The 17,458-nt window shown below is 46.2% G+C and overlaps 1 protein-coding gene across 1 annotated transcript in view; it reads right to left on the bottom strand.

Annotated features, from left to right (window-relative positions):
• Positions 1-17,458, bottom strand: part of LOC108936707 (lipopolysaccharide-responsive and beige-like anchor protein) — a 141,267-nt gene that overhangs the window by 94,759 nt on the left and 29,050 nt on the right. Inside the window, exons 16-29 of the mRNA XM_029250163.1 lie at positions 16,814-16,911; positions 16,254-16,346; positions 15,613-15,721; positions 14,435-14,516; positions 12,755-12,878; positions 12,351-12,543; positions 8,415-9,329; positions 8,154-8,320; positions 7,826-7,979; positions 7,453-7,633; positions 6,482-6,612; positions 4,958-5,065; positions 3,885-4,026; positions 3,051-3,420 (exon numbers count right to left, since the gene is read on the bottom strand). Coding sequence (XP_029105996.1) covers positions 3,051-3,420; positions 3,885-4,026; positions 4,958-5,065; positions 6,482-6,612; positions 7,453-7,633; positions 7,826-7,979; positions 8,154-8,320; positions 8,415-9,329; positions 12,351-12,543; positions 12,755-12,878; positions 14,435-14,516; positions 15,613-15,721; positions 16,254-16,346; positions 16,814-16,911 — 2,867 coding nt within the window. The remainder of the gene's footprint in view (positions 1-3,050; positions 3,421-3,884; positions 4,027-4,957; positions 5,066-6,481; positions 6,613-7,452; positions 7,634-7,825; positions 7,980-8,153; positions 8,321-8,414; positions 9,330-12,350; positions 12,544-12,754; positions 12,879-14,434; positions 14,517-15,612; positions 15,722-16,253; positions 16,347-16,813; positions 16,912-17,458) is intronic.

Genomic DNA, 17,458 nt, shown 5'->3' on the forward strand with positions numbered 1-17,458 from the left:
TGAGGGCATGCTCGGAGATTGGAGGACTTGACAGACACGCCTTTCACAGGAGCGGCTGACATATCACCGCTGACAAGTGAACGTCATTGCGTATTTGTCTCTGCTCGAGAAAGAAAACAGCTCCGGGTTCAAAGCCGGCAGTAAAAACCAGATGTGCCGGCGGGCCCTTGGTCGCTGCGTGCCGATTTATGACGTGGCACCTCATGGGTAAAATAAGGACAGAAAGATGCACGTTTAATGTTGCACGGCAAAAAGGTTTAATCGATCTCATTAAGATGATGGAAGAGGTCGTTTCGGTGAAGCAGGAGTCGTTTTCATTAGGCCAAAGGGCGGCGGCTGTCCCTGAACGGCGCTTCAGTCTAATGGCACGGCAGAAGCCAAGGATTGCCAGCGCAACCCCGCTCACACGCATGTCCGCTTCATTACTTCCATACATCATCTGGAGACTGTGAGGACTCAAAAAATACCGAAAAAAAAAAAAAAGGAATCTAGCAGAGACCCACCATGATCATAAATGTTTGTACTGAAGTAGAGCAATAAGTTCAAAATGCACTGATTGATCCTTTCAGACTGTGGACTCAATAGAGAAATGAAGGCGTAAATGTGGAGCCATGTCATAACACGATGAGCATCGCCAGGTCACACAAACTGCCTGCTTAAAGACGACAAAACCCTTGGCATGCTGGAGTGTGAGTGGCGCAGCTGCTGTATGTGAGCCACTTGGACCGGAGCAAGCTGCATGTCCACACTGTTAAGTCACGGTCACTGAGCTCAGAAGGGTTCGCTGGGGTGGGGGAGGAGCTCCATCTGTTGTGTCGCTAATCCTCTCCATGATTCAACCTATCATTAGCCACCCAAAACAACACAAAGAGCAGGAGAAACACCACTGTCTCTTAATCAGCCACTGGGTTGGCTGCTGTGAGGGTCACACACCCAGTCACACCACATAGGGAGGACATGCACGACAGATGCGCACAAGTTGATCGGCCAGGTGACCGCCAGTGGGACAGCGTACTGGAATGACTCTGTGAGCATCAGGGTAGATGGGAGATGTCTGCTGGTGGTCTAAATATACTTTGAATGCTATAGCTGTGTACTTACCCTCAACAATCATGCAGGGACCATGACGTGGTGCGGTCTTTTACTGACCTCTCTGAACCTCGGGGAACACAAAGCCCGAGTGGCACGCGTCTCCTCATACTACTCAGTAAATTGTGTGACTGAGCAGTTCTGCGGAGGGCATGATCACAGCTCATGCTGTTCACAGGAGAGAGGAGAGGAGTGAACAGCAAAGGAATCACCCCTCTGAGGGACAATTTGGAAGAGACTCTGCTACCGAGGAAACTAACTGCAGGCTTGGCTCTCCAGGGCAGACTGTTCAGACAAGCCTGGACTGTGTCACTGACTGTCAGATGGCAGGAGATTCAAGGCTCCTTACGTAACAGACATGGCACGATCAGAGAGGAGGATGTGGGGCTTGTCTTAAAATTAGTACAGATGCTCCTCAACTAACGACGGGGTTACGTTCCGATAAATCCATTGTAAGTGGAAGAATCGTAAGTTGAAAAAGAATACAGTACTGTACCTACCGAATATCATAGCCTAGCCTACCTTAAACATGCTCAGCACACTTACCATAGCCTACAGCTGGGTAAATTTAAGCAGGAGACACACATGGGCATTTAGTAGACATGATGCGATGCAAAAACGCAAAAGAAAAAAAATGCTTTCAACACAGTGTCGGGTGTTTACACTCGTTCATGTGATCACTACAGAGACTGCAAGCGTGGTTGAGTGGATGCTGCAGTTCGCTGCCATCGCCCAGCGTTTCGAGAGAGTATATAGACAGACACACACACTTGCTGAAACTGTTTGTCCCTAGGGGGGGGTCACAGCAAACCGGAGCCCAACCCGGCAACACAGGGCGTAGGGCTGGAGAGGGAGGGGACACCAGTCCGTCACAAAGCACCCCAAGCGGGACTCGAACCCCAGACCTACCAGAGAGCAGGACCCGGCCAAATCCGCTGTGCCACTGCGCCCTCCTGGGAAACAGAGTATCATACTACATATCGCAAGAACAGGAACTGATCAAAATTCAAAATTCGATGTATGAATTCTACTGAATGTGTATCACTATCATAGTATTGTAACTTAGAAAAATCGTAAATCAAACCATCATAAGTAGAGGAGCATCTGTATTTCTTCTCTGGGCAAAATGGTGGCACAGCAGGTATCACTGGTGCCACAAAACTCAAATGGCTGTCGGTTCAGACCTGGGTTCAAATCTGGCTGACTCTTTGAGCAATTTGCATGTACTACCTGTGTTTAGCAAGGGATTCCTGCCACAAACCAAAGACACATTTCAGTAAATTGGTCACTATAAATGATAGATACATACGCATGTAGATAAATATTCAGTGAGCAATTAAATCTTGTATCTTGTACTACACATAAATGCCAGTTTTGTCCACAAACACCAAATCCCCAGCATTCAACATGGCTCTCATTAGGGGTTCTTCAGGGACGGAAAAGCAAAGGGAAGACTGGCCAGCAGCATTAGGTGACGATGCAGACTGCTTCACAGGGCCACCTATGCAGACACATGCTCTGGGACGTTCCTCACTTTCACCCCGCTTCTGCTGCCGAAAGACCGGATGGGGCTGAAACTCTACCAAACGCTACTCCAATATTAATCTCCAGTAACACAGCTGGGCACGATCAGTAGTGAGGATTTCCTTAGGCTGGGATCTCCCCTGGCCTACTCCTTGGCCACATCAATAACGGCTTGCAGTGCGTACACAACTGCCTGCTGGAATCACACATGTAGGACAATATGGTGTCACAGTGCTGTTTCTCTGACTCACTGCACCTCCTGAGTACTCAACTAACATGAAATGCATAATAAAAGCCATCAGAGGTTCAGACTACAGGAATTCCGTTCTCAACAGACACAGGCAGACGTGCACACCCATTATGTAGTTCGTTTCCATGTGATGCTGCTCCTGTTGCCGTGACGATCTATGCGGGCGGGCAGCAGCCGGGAAGCCCACCTGTCAAAAGAGCGGAACTGTACTGCTGGCTCCACTACCACGTCTCCGGCATCTCCCAGGAATGCAGGGGGAAGGAGCCTGGGGTCCACCAGGATGTCCTCAGCTGGCGAGCTTACGAGACTGCGAAGGATTTCCTTCACGTTTGTGAACTTGGTGCTGTGCAACGGGGACGGGGCTGGGGAAGGAAAAGACTCTTGGCTTTGGTTGACCTCTGAGGAAAGAGCCGGCAGCACCTCATTGGTGGCGTCTGGCCCTGAGGGGCTTGTGGCTCCTAAAGACGCCACACCAGAGTCACTTCTTCTGAGAGACTGTCTGTGGTGTGGCCCCAGCTCCTCCTGACTGCTGTCCTTGCTGGAAGGCCTGCCCACACCTGCAGAAGTGCACACACATTGGAGGAGCCATTGATGAACACTGTTGCTGGGCTCTGCCTGGTATACCGAGGACTATATCAGCATTGTAATTCAGCCCAGCTGGAGCACATCTGGTCAGAAATCAGGCGCTCATTAAAAGGAACCTGAAGCCCAGAGAACATCAAAAAGACACTTAACATTTACATTCATGGCATCTGAAGCTTTTCTCCAAAGTGACTTACAGTGTTTACACTTTTAGGGTAATTTTAACTGTATTAATTCAGGATAAGTAACGTATTCAAGTAGGAGGAGGGAATTGAACCTAGGTCTTTTGAGTCTAGAGGTCCATCCCCTATCCTGCCTGATCTCCCTCTTTCAGCACTGGAACTTGCCACCTCTGTTCAACCCTAGAAGTAAAGGAGGACCCTTCTTGCTGGTAGTTGGTGACGGATGTCGGGTGCACAGCGCGAGTTGCTGGTGGTACCTCTGCTCTCCGTGGACTGACTGCGCTGGAGCAGCTCCCTCTCTCGGTGGGGCTCCAGGATGTCGCGGTACTTGGACACCATGAGCACAGAGATGAAGTAGATGACAGCCAGGGCCATGTGGTGGGCCTGCTTACTGTTCTCCTTGAAAGAAGAAAAGGCCCAGGCACTGTTAGTGGCCACTGGATGAAACACTGTGTGTGTGCTGGGGCCAGAAGCTGGTTCTCTCTCTCTCTCATGCACCAACCTTGTACAACATGATTCATACTGCACTTCACTCACACTGGAGTCTCACTGAGGAGCACATCTGAAAGTTATGTGAATTAGCAAAAATTTGTTTTAATGAAAATAAATTGCACAAGCATTAAATACCTTCTGTATACCCAGCCATAACTGGAAAAACAATAGTTTGCTTTTCAAGGAAATCAACCCATACTGACTATTTAAGCATTCATTTTGAGCAACAGACACATTGAACACAGAAAGTGGGCTGGTCTGCTCTGTAAAGGCAGATGAATTATTGCTAACTTTGCCTTTGAACCCAGTACCTATAGTTGCAGGATGTCACTGAATTTATTTTACAAATTTAAAAAACTATTTAGACTTTCACTGGATAACGTGACCAGCGCAGCTAATAGAGAGGATCTGACTATTTTATATACCAACACTTCAACAAAACAATAAATTGGTATAATAAATGTTCCTTCACAAAAAAACTGTTCCGATGCCAATTTGTTTTACTTAGCTGTTTTTTTGTTATTTATTCATCTGACTTTTCTCCAAAACACCTTACAGTACTGAGCTACTTACCATGATTTATCTATTTACTTTACCTGCCGGCCCTTTTTCAGAGCCGAAACCAGCCGCTTCTCATCGACAGTAACATGGGACTAATATGGATGGCTTCGGTGGAAGGCAGCCGCCTTAACCATTATACCACCTGCAGCCCCTTGCTTTTGTTATGTACTTAATTCAAAATAAATAAAGAATATTTTGCTGAAAACAATGTATGAGTTAACAAATCCTTTGACAAGTGTCGTCATTTGGAATTACTTGAAAACGTGCCATTACTCACAATGTCTTTGAAGACAGCGGCTCGCAGGCGGTGTATGTCCACATCTTGCAACAGGCTGTCCATCTCTCTGACCAGAGACACTCCACTAGTAAAGATGTCCACAGGATCCTGTGGCATTGAAGGCCGCAAGCACACATGCGCACGTACGCACACACACACACACACACACACACACACACACACACACACACACACACTTAAATGTACTCCATCTGTAATATGTCCATCCATCAAGCTCTTATTGAGTTAGGGCCTCAGTAATGGGGAGGAAGGCAGGCTAGACAGCAGTCTGTCACAGACCACAGGTAACCAAGACAAAATTATCAAAAATGTTTTTAGATCATATTAGATATTGAATTAAGGATCTGAATATAATACAATATAATACAGAAATATTTATCCTGAATACGACACTGTGTAGAAATCGATGCAGCATATCTGAGAGCAGGGATACAGTAAGAAAGAGCCAGATTAAATGACCAATAATGACATTACAATGCGAGGCGGGTTCAAGCTGCTTTGACTTTTTGTGCAGAAGCATTTGGGTTCATTGTTTGGAACCTGAATGAGGGCAGAAGATCCAGAAAGACAACAAAACCTCACAAATCATCTTATTTACCAGTTGTTCTCTGCCTCCTCTGTATCATATGAGACCCTGACATCATCTTTATTACGATAATGTAAAGAACAATTTTGCTGTAGGTGGCATCATTGCTCATTTTTGGCCCTATAGAAATGGAGAAGCTTAACCTAAAATACTGGAGTTGACCACAGTAAACACCTGACTCAGAAATTACAATATATCAGTTCAGTGTGAAAAACTTTCTCAAGAGCACTACAGCAGGAGGGGGGATTCAGACCCAGAATAGCTATAAAAGTTAAAATAAATAAATTTAATATATGTATGTGTGTGCTGGTAGCAGGAAGATCTGCAATGCAATGTCACCTGCTGCCTGCACATACAGTATATTATTTGTGGAACACAGACCTTCAGATGCTATCTAGAGCGAGGAGGAGGGCCGGAGACCCAAGTTCGAGATAACAGATTTCTGCCAACAGTTCTGAATCCCTTCTCCGAAACAGTTCACCCAGTCTAATTAAAGTTGTAGGTCAACAAGGAAACCTGTGTCTGTGTCCTCTTGTCCCAACGAGCCAGTAGTCACTTTACTTATTTTTAACTTGTATGCACCACCATCTAGTTTTGTACTATTAATCAAGTTTGCTTTCTGTATTTACTCCTTTGTAACTCTAGTGTCCTTCCTGTCACTTCTGTGCACTGGTACAGCCTCAGAGGACTTCTGTTTGACAAATACAGTGTGCATACATATATAATATTAGAAGAGTGTTGTAGTATTACCGCACAGTGTACCAACAGATCAGTAAGAGGACATATAAATGTGTACAGCCCACAGAAAGCTGTAGGTAAGGTCAGGGGTTCAACACACACTGGTGTAGTGGGTACGCCGTGCAGAGCGATGTGCACATTCACCCATGTCTCCAGTTCTGCTCTGCCCATGTACTTGCCTGTGAGGGAGCCAGTGTGGAAGGTCCGGTGATGCTCTGCAGAGCCCCGTGCCCCGAGGCCGACTCAGTGTTGCACTTATTGTAGGAGTGTCGCTGTTGTTCCAGACAGCTGCATACAGCCACGGCACACACTGGGGGGGGGACAACACAGTAGAGTATAGTACAGTACATTAGAGTAAACCTCATATCACCAGAGCTCCAGGCGCAGCAGCCTTGGCAATGGCACGCCTCTTCTCTTTTTATACGGTACTGTCTCTGGCTGTCACCACCCCTCCCCCACCTGACATCTGACAAATGTAAACTCCAAAACGTTTAGATTATAGGAGTTACTCCTGCTGGAATGCACCGTCTCTCCCCCACCCACATTATAAATGGATATATGAATGCTCTAAAGAGAAGCCGGAGAAACCTTGTTATAACACAGAAATTGGATTACACAGCAGAGGAGAGCCAGAGCGTACCTCATTAAATATTAATTTCATAAAACCAGCTCCCTAAAAGCACAGTCCTGGTTAGCCTGTCACTCCATTCTATGTTGGCAATCTTTTTTTTTTTTTTTTTTTTAAAAATATAGCTTCAATTAAACATGTTTGCAGACACCACTTTGTCCATCGCTCTGTCCTTCATTTAAGGTCATAAATAAAAGAAAGCCTGGTTCACAGTCATGGCCACATGTCTGTTAGGAATGATACAACCCGCTGCCTGGCCATTCAGCACGATTGGCATGTTTGAGAGCCCCCTTTCGGTTTGACTGGAGAACTGCTATGGACTCCAGTCAGGAGGAGGAAGAGAAGCAGCAGAGGGCTGTTGGACTTTTTGCTGCTCACAGGGTTATAAGAACAAAACGGCAGCAGAGACAGTGAGCTTACTAAATTTTGATGCGAGTGGATCAATGTGTATAGATGGGACTGGAGTAGCTTACATACCCCCCTTTCCCCCCCACAGAGAGGTGCGGCCCGGGTGTGCTTTACCCAGTCGGAGACACTGTCTCAGGATACCCCCCGAGCCCATATTCTTCTCAGCCTCCACCTCGACGAAGCTCAGCGTGTTGCTCAAGAGGAGCACGTCAGCCAAGGCCATGACACGCTGCAGGAAGGATGAGGCGGCGGCTGGAGACAGGCCTTGCGACGGCTCCATATTCTCCAGCTCGTGCTGACGGAGGGAGGAGGAAAAAAGGGATGGAGAGTTTTGCAAAGCTGACAGGAGTCACCAAAAACTGGACACAAAGAACATCGACAATCTGAAAGGAAGGTTTGACAAGCGGGCAGAAGTTCAGAGAGCTCAAAGGTGCGTGTAGGCATACAGCCATCAACTGTTGGGGAGCCGGATGCCTGAGGGACTCACAGAGGAGGAGGTGGCGGCCGACAGCAGAGGAAGGATGCCCCCGCAGGCCGTGATGACGTTGTCCAGCATGTGCGACAGCAGATGCACCGTGTTGTGCACGTACACAGCGTTGTCACTGCTGCTCACAAAGTCCATCAGCGTCCTGTTGGAGTGGCTAGAACAGGAGGGACCGAGAGGGACATCCACTAGCAAACCTTCGCTGCACCTTCACCCTCATCACAACTATATACATGACACTGGTAACTTGCCCTAACCCCACTGACATCCATTTGGTCATGAGTTCATATGGAAATATGAATAGGAAAAATGTACTATTGCTGCCACTCACCTCCTCCACATCTGCACGTCTGTCTCAATGGAAAACAGCACGTCTCCCAGGAGACGTTGGTGTAGGTGGGACCACTGGAACTCTGAGCTATGAAATATGGCGGCTCTTCCGGAAGAGGAGCCCTGCACAGCTTGTCCAGATGCCTCTAGGGCAGCTGCTGTCTGACCCTGCATCAGAAGAAGAGCGGGGTTAATGACACACAGAGACATACACAAGGAACTACATCACCATGTGGAGTAGAGGACAACGGTCGGCGCGTACCAGTGACAGCTGTTCCCTCGGCTGCAGCCTCTCTGTGTCCGACAACACGCTGGATACGTCGAGTCTGGTGATCTTCATTTCCTTCACTTTGGCAGGCTCCTTACTAGGACAAACTCCATTGCTATTCCCTGGCTCCACCTTCTCAACAACACTCTTCTGAATGTCAAAGGTGTCACCGCTCTCCCGCCGCTCCTCTTTGGCAAGCTTTTGTGAGATAACATCTTTCATCTCATCTCCTCCCTCTTTCTCTGCTGTGTTTGCCTTGGAATCCAAACTGTCATGGCTGACTCTGCCCTGAGAGTTGACGTCCGAGAGATGTTCACTGGAGACAGAAACTCTTGAGCTGGGACCTTTCGGGATGCCACAGCGCTCAGAAGAGGCCTGCTCATCACAGACATCCACAGCTGCTGCCTTCTCCTCAGTGTTCTGAGCTGGAACAACTTCAGGTTCTCCATTCAATACAACATCTGATGCCACAGGGTTAACAGCTTCACTGCTGCCATCAACCAGTACATCCAGCCCTTGGACTGCAGCTTGTGCATCATCTCTACCTGTCTCTAAAGCCATGGTCCCAGCAGAGCTTTCTGCAAACCCACCTCCACCAGCGTCCACAGCTGGTCGCTTTGACCTCTCTGTTAAAGTTGGGCTCCTCTCTGCTGCTCCACTGGGGCCTGGGCCCCCTTCCACGCAGAAAGGTTCTGACCGTGGGACTGTAGCCACAGCCACCTGCACCGTTACAGCTTGGGTCCCTTCTGGCCCAGCGGCACATGGCAGAGCCGTGACTTCCTGCGGACCACTGGAGAAAACCGGGGTATCTGCGTGGCTGCTGATGTCGGTTCTGGTTTGGTCAGGTCCACCTTCAGCCAGATCCTGCTGCAACTTCTCAGTAAGCAAATTTGCCTCATTCTCTTTGTGCTGTTCAAATGTGACAAGGGGGGGGGGGGAGAAAAAAAAAAATTAAGCAAAGACATTTCAAAGGGGACACTTAATATACACTGGCTTCTCATGACGCAAGCACTTAAGTTACAAAGATAGAAATATTTTGTAAAAAAATGTTTTATCTGGATAGAAACAAATTGCAAATATGCATATCTGTCTGCTAAAATAGTGGCTTGCTGTTTAGAGAAAGTGACCCTTGTTTATTCTTTTTGCCAGAGAGCAGTAAAGACCCTGACAAATTAGCAGTGTGGCTTTAACTTCCTCACTGTTTGCAGCTCATGTGTGGTGTTCCTCAATGTCAGTGATCAACAACAAAATAAATATGTTCATATTTTAAGTCATTTAAATTATTATTCATTTTAATGTAGCTCAAAGTTTATAAAAATATCCCTCTATGTGTTACCAATAACCAGTGGCCCAGTGTAGTTTTTGGAGGATGAGAGCCTATTCTGGAAGCACAAGGCGTGAGGCAGGATATACTCTGGACTAGACGCCAGTCCACAGAAGGGCAATCTCTCTCTCTCTCTCTCTCTCTCTCTCTCTCTCTCTCTCTCTCTCTCTCTCTCTCTCTCTCTCTCTCTCTCTCCTCTCTCTCTCTTCTCTCTCTCTCTCTCTCTCTCTCTCTCTCTCTCTCTCTCTCTCTCTCTCTCTCTCTCTCTCTCTCTCTCTCTCTCTCTCACACACACACACACACACACACACAAACAAAATGAGCAATGCGGTCACCAGTCCACCTGAAACACATATCTTTAGGCTGTGGGAGGAAACCCCTGTGAACACAGGGAGAACACGCAAATTCCACACAGACTGAGTGGGAACTGAACCCACAGTCCTGGAGTGTGATGCAGTTCTACTTGCCTCTATTAAAAATAAAAAAAAATTTTTAAATCCTGGACTTCACAAAAAGAAGGCAGCAAATAATAGTAATACACAATTCTGCCAGTACAAAATTTAACTTTTATTCTGAGCTACAAATACCTCAGAGATATGAACAAAATGAGTGACCAACAATATTCTGCTTTCAATTGTTTTCGTAAGCAGTGGAACCAGTCTTTGTGGAAATGCAGCACAGACATTTGGTGAGAAAAAGGCAACAAAAAAGGGAAACACCCAACCTTCACAACAACCCATTATCAGACACTTTGCGCTGCTCTCAGTCTAAAGTTTTCTGTCCATCTCAGCCATGTCACCCTCTCACCAACAGCAACACCCCAGTCAGACTGACCCCAGTGACATGTATGGGAGCTCGGGGCACCTGGAGAGCACCCAGAGGACATGCGAGATACCTGTGAGACAGCCCCAGTGAGTAACAATACCTGTCCATGTAAAACGGAAGCGAAACGGCATTGTCGCTACACACTCCAGCTGTGTGTTCAACAGGACATAAGAATTTACTAAGACTATGGGAAGAAACTTGACACTAAGGTGGAACATCCCATGCCAGGTCTGTTATGGCACCATTTTAAAAAATTAATTCAGGCATCACACCTACAGGTTTTTATTTAGGTCCTACGCTGAAAATCAGGCCAAATCCGTCTTCATATTGTACTGAACAGTGTCTAAAAATAGCACAGAGAGCCGCGACTCAAAAAAACGTGCAACGGTGTTGTTCTGTAAAGTCATACCCAGTGCCACGGTGAAGAGCCAGAACACATGTTCCCAAACTATCTGTAAACACAAAGGAGTAAGGGAAGCTACGTATGCTGAGCTGTGCCAAGTGGTAGTGTAAACAGAGGCCCCTGATTACGGAGGGGAGGAATCGGCTGCATCGCACTCCAGCCACTCAGCTCCACGCATGGACGGCTCTCTGTCTGAACCCAATAACCCTGAGAAGGGGGCGGGGCCTTCGTTTTGATCTAGATAGAGCAAAACCACAGGCTAGCAGCAGTGCTACCACAGATCAGTGTAAAGATGTGAGGAGACTGAACTCGCAAAATCGTGATCACCGCGTTTTACCCAACTCCCAGCAGCTTCTGTGTGTGGACTGAGAAATGGGGCCTTCAAGGCTCACCTTGCCTCATCTTTACTTTCTGTGCCATTTCACTGCTGTCTATTTTTAGGTTCCCAGCCCCCAGGACTTTGTTTCTCCTCGATTTGTTGGTAAACGATCACAGCAGGCTGTGAATTCTAGTAAACCTCCACCTTCTGGCGCTGCTTGGTTTTCCAGCTGTGGAGACCAGCTGGGCTCTTTCATCGGGCTTTTGTGTACATATTTCACTCTAAAATGACAAATACCGATCCATTACCAAACACTAAAAACGACGCTGCCTCACCGCACATTCCAGATGAAACAGATAGAAATGGACGATGCACTTTTATAAACAAGCTACTAGATGTCGGAATGGAACCACACATGCGTCTACTTAGAGTGTTCACATTAGTCAGCTACTGCAGTACTTACGGCTTCTAGTGAACGTATAATAGTACCACATCTCTCGAAACTGAGACAAGAGTGAATGTACTTTGCATTATGCATATTTTTTGATGGTACGATGATATTTTGTCTGATTCAATTTGCAGGACAATTAAGCAAGAACAAAAGGTTTTATTCACTAAAAGCAGCATTATGGTAGCTTGTGTAACGTAACTGTAATGTCACAGTACAACGAACTTCAGTATGAATGTGGCGTTTAAGTGAAAGGTCACGTTCCAGAACTGTTATGGCCCCTATTGGCCATTCGGTAATACCACCATAACAGCTGGAGCATCAGATGGGTCATGCGTAAAACCGTAGACCAAAATCTAACACTAATGCCATGACATTTACTGCCTTGGAGCAAAGACTAACACATTACAAACAGCATAGTCTAGAAAAAATTTTTTTTTGCTGAAAATGAAGGCAATTCTTTCCAGCATACTTGGACAATACTTTCCAGCTCCTTATTTATCCGCGCTCTGCTTCACACTTTACCACATTAGCAGAGTACTGTTATTATCCTTCATTTTGCATAAATACCCAAACGCTGACATTGTATGTAATATGTGATGAACTCTGACCTTAGAGTGTGCGATGGAGAGCGTGTCCACCCATACGCGCCAGCCACCGCGCTCATACTTGATGGCGTGGTAGAGCAGGATGCGGAACACAGCAAACACCATCTCTGTGATCTTGTGCTCCTCGCTCGTGTTGGGGTGCATGTAGCAGAGGGACAGCATCCATTCCTGCCACACAGAGCACTGGAGAACGCTCCTGAAGTGATACAGGTGTACATGCACACACAATTACTCTTGACATTATGTTTCAAAACCCACCGCAAAAGAACTCTAATGCATATGTAACGAAAGGTTATGATAAATCTTTCATAAAGTATTTTGAACACTACTTTGTAGGGAAACAAAACCTATGTTAAGAAAATGTATAAACATACAGAGAACACACAGATGTGCGTGCACACACACACCTCCTGTTCTCTCGGCTGTTGTTGAACAGTCTGATCATGTCGGAGAGGAAAATACGCCGGAGCTCCATGCTGCTGGGGCTCTGTGGCGAGTTCTTCAGCAGGACGGCGATCACTTTGAGGATCTCTGAAGGGTGAAGAGCAGAGGAGCCATGAGTCTCACAGCACCCTTACCCAGCGCAGCAGCACACAAGTCGACAAACACGTGTGTGGGTGTGGGAAACAGCAATGTGTGTATAAACATACAGCAATAATGTCAAGACAGTGTGACAATGGTTAAGATTGAGACAAGGTGCTTCAATCCCCCCCCCAAAAAAAAAACTGTATTCCACTGTTTATGCTTTTAAAAAAAGGGGACAAGTATACACCACATTGAAATTACACAGAAAAAAAATTAAAATCACACAATTCCTGAAAGCTAATTGAAAACATACTGAGGAAATTCTCTGCTGAGGAAAAAGGCAGCTCCATTATTTCAAGGCCTTCCAGCCAGCATCACAGGACTACTTTAGAAATACTAAAAATATTTTTTGAAAAAAATCATCTATATATGGATTTTCTAAAAGAAACAAAATATGGATTTGGAGGTTACAAGAAAAATGTAAAATATTAAGTGCGTGAAAAAGGTTTTTAATGCAGAAGTATCACATGTATATAAACTGAAGGAACTGGAGGTTTACATTCCTTGTTTGCACACGTCAAGCCCTATTTGTTTGAGGAGGACGACTGTTTGCAGGAGCATTGAGGCCAGTGCTTTGTTTACAAGGCTGAACCAGCACTGGGAACCCGCACTCGGGCTTCTCACCAGTTCTCTCTTCTCTTAGTAATTTCAGAAATACTGAAATTTATCATTTATCTCTCACTTATCTCCTAAGTGATTTACAGTAATTTAACCATACTGTATATATAGCAGGGGGGCACAGTGGCGCAGTGGGTTGGACCGGGTCCTGCTTTCTGGTGGGTCTGGAGTCCCGCTTAGGGTGCCTTGCGACGGACTAGCGTCCCGTCCTGGATGTGTCCCCTCCCCCTCCAGCCCTTTGCCCTGTGTTGCCGGGTTAGGCTCCGGCTCCCGGCGACCTCGTATGGGACAAGTGGTTCAGATAGTGTGTGTGTGTGTGTGTGTGTGTGTGTGTGTGTACACACACACACACACACACACACACACACACACACACACACACACAGCAGCATAATTTCTGCTGCATCAATTCAGGGTAAGTACCCTGATCGAGGTAACACAGCAGGAGGTGGGTCATCCAAGGCAAGAGCTGTAACCATAACACCACCTGCTCCAGCAAAGTTGAGACTGTATTTCAATCTCATTTTCAGTAAACATGGGAAAAACCTTCAAAGGTTTGGGAATTAAATGATATACAGACAATGTTTTTTTAAAAAAAAATAGGCCAACAATTATATTAACTATGAATTAAAATGAATCATCCGAAACCATCATGAGAAATGAACATACTTATTAATATTCATAAATATATTTACTATTGCAGGAAACCGTCCGTGTTTTATCCGTAATGCAAAATTGAGCTACAATAACCATAGGGGTAGAGAGCACAGGCTTTCTGAGGTAGATGAATCCTGTCCAGTTGCCGACCCTCGCCGTGTCTCAGTCTGCGCTTTGTCACACTTTGGCTCTTTGGATGCCTTTCTGGGGCTCGCGGCCTCACTCACGTGGATTGAGGATCTTCACGCTGGAGTCGGGCTCTGGATGCTGTCTGTGCACCACCTGTGTGTGGATCTGCTCCGTGAGGATCTACAAGGAGAGAGAGCGGGGCTCATATCGGGCACAAAATCCAGTTTCCGAAGTGACACCCACAGCATCCTGAGGATCCAGTGTCCAACCCCATTGTCACATGTGGACAGCGTGCACACCCATAGCGCCTCAACTTTTAGTCCATATCCTTTGTGATTCAGCTGCCTGCTGCTTTTGATCATGGGAAACCATTCTTACTGCAAAGCAGCAATAACTTTTTTTTATTCCATCAGCACACTGCACTCATACTGTGTTAATAGCCCACATGTAGGTCAAGGGGGTGAAAATTCTGGAAATCTAACATTTATTTGAGTGTTACATGAATTATGATTGCCTCACGATGACACAGTACAGCGGGTCCTCCGCTTACAAATTTCCCCAGTAATTAACCTTTCACCTTTACAAACTTTGTTGAGAGGAATTGTTATTATTATTATTTTTTTTTTTTATTTTACAAACAGCACTTGTATACCAATTCAAATTGTGCACCAAAGGTGACCCGATACAGCAATGGCGAATAGTAAGCACTGCCTTCACTTTGTAACCTTGGCCAGGGCTCTTCACTGTGCCATCTTTCTTAGTATGGCTCAAGCACAATACCCAGCCAGGGCAATGGGAACACACAGGTGTCAGAATGAAGTGTCTGTCACCACGGTCTTTGTGAGAGACAGAGAGACTGCGCGTGTTTGAGTGTGCTCCCATCCGAAAGACAAAGCTCTTGCCTCCCAGTGCACAGAGCTGTCACGTTGCTGACACTTATATTCCATTTACTCGTTAGACACTTTTCTCCAGAGCGACACAGAACTCAGAGGGAACAAAAGTGCGTTTCACCAACTGGCAGTGGGATCCGGACTGAGACAGGAGACCCTCCAAGTAGTCAGCTTGTCCACCATCCCCGTTTTTGCCAGAGCACATCACACATGGTGTTGCATTCGACTAAGGGACTCAGTAACAAACCCGCTGTCGGTGCCTTTTTTTGTTTGTAAGTAGGGGACCCACTGTCATTCTCCCTTATAGATGCTGTTCATGTGTTAGGACCTGTTAGATGTTTCAGTGAATGGAAGGAAAGGCCCCCAGGTAAGGAGCGCGTCTACACCTCAAAGAGCACGTTGTAGGTGCTCATGGTGAAGCGGCCTGTCTGCAGCAGGAGACGCTCCGATAGCAGGGAGAAGAGGCTGTGTCCCACCATGACGTCTGCCTTCCTCCTAAAACCAGAGCAGAGCATGTGAGCACCTCCTGTCCACAGGCACATGTGCACCATTTTAACATGTACCCAGGTTTGCGCAGCAGCACTCTGCTCCTGTGGTGTGTGCTCTCTTTACTGGAGGAAATGCTGAAGCTTGCACATCAAAAGATGTGGAAAAACACATGTAAATAATAAATAAATATTACTCACGTCCAGTGAAGAACTGTGCTCCAGCCATATGCTTCAACTGCTTTTTACCAAATGTAGCCCGAAGGGGCTGTTTGTCAATAAAACTGAACCAGTGCAGCTCTTTACCATAGAAATACTGATTGTGCCCTTAGTCTGTCATTCTACTAAGGAGTAAAAACACTGAACTTTCTCTCAATGATTGACGTAAAAGTCTAATTTCTGAGCATCTTAAACTCTTGAAAAATCGGTTCTAAAAGTGATTCCACACTGAAACCAATCTGTAAATAAATTTTGGGGGAAAAAAAAATGAATTTAATGTTGCTTCTGAAATATGGGGTTTTTCGCAATAAGTTTTTACTTACTTAGGAGCCAAACTCGTCAGAAAGTAGCCGAGCACTTTGATAGCTTGAACTCGAATCCCTTCGCTCTCTGAGGCAAGCAGTTTGTAGACGATGCTGAAGACGAAAGACAAAGAAGAGAGATTTAAAACAGACAGAATTTCAAGTTTAGGTTTTCAAAATCAAAAGGGGAAAAAAAAAAAAAAAATCAAATTCAGAATTCATTTGTTTTGCTTTTCGAGAACAAACTGTTTTTAAACTCTATAGGCATGTTCTTCTGGTATGTAAATCCATTTATAGCTTCCACAAGAGACAACTGCTTAATAATGCACTTTGTTTCCCTTATTGTACATCAGCCATTGATGAAGAGCTTTAGAGACAGACATGTGATTGTCGAAGCTCACTCTGTCCAATAGCACTGTTTTACATGACTGGCTATACACAGGATTGACAGGAAATACAGCGGTGACTATGACAGATGTGGTGATGTAAGTTTACGGAAGTGTTCAGGAGAATCTGATATCAGAAGAGAAGTGGCTCAAAGACTGGTTTGGGAGGGAAGTTCCGGGTGAGAGGGGGAGTACCGTATGCCGTTGCGCTGATCAAAAGCCGGGACCATGGAGCTTGGGTGCTCTGCGATGAGGGCCACAAGAAGCTGCAGGACATCCATTAGGTTGTCATCCTGGGAGAGCAGAGGAGAGCACAGGTATCGGCACAGGCCCAGATGTGATACAGTCAGTCTGAGCTCAATCGACACGATAACCGTACGCAGGAATTGAGAAAAGGGCCTCTGTTTGAAACCTGTCCACAAGATACTCTAATGAAAAAGCTGCAGAAAAGGTAAGATGCAGACCCTGCATTCTGCTCTGCATGAGCTACATCTGGAAATCTCAGTCTGCTGAGAATAAAAAAAGTAAAAGAAAAAACTTGAGCACAACAAAAGGTATGAATGGCAACTACTTAATATGATGCAGGTAACTTTGAGATTTTATTAATCATTTTTAGATTCAAGCAGTTATTAAAAAAAAACACACACACACACACACACACACACTGTCAGAACCGCTTGTCCCACACAGGGCCACGGGGAACCGGAGCCTACCCGGCAACACAGGGCGTAGGGCCGGAAGGGGAGGGGACACACCCAGGATGGGACGCCAGTCCATCGCAAGGCACTCCAAGCGGGACTCGAACCCCAGACCCACCGGAGAGCAGGACTGCGGTCCAAC

The sequence above is a fragment of the Scleropages formosus genome, chromosome 3 (genome assembly GCF_900964775.1).
Source record: "Scleropages formosus chromosome 3, fSclFor1.1, whole genome shotgun sequence".
Lineage (NCBI taxonomy): Eukaryota > Metazoa > Chordata > Actinopteri > Osteoglossiformes > Osteoglossidae > Scleropages > Scleropages formosus.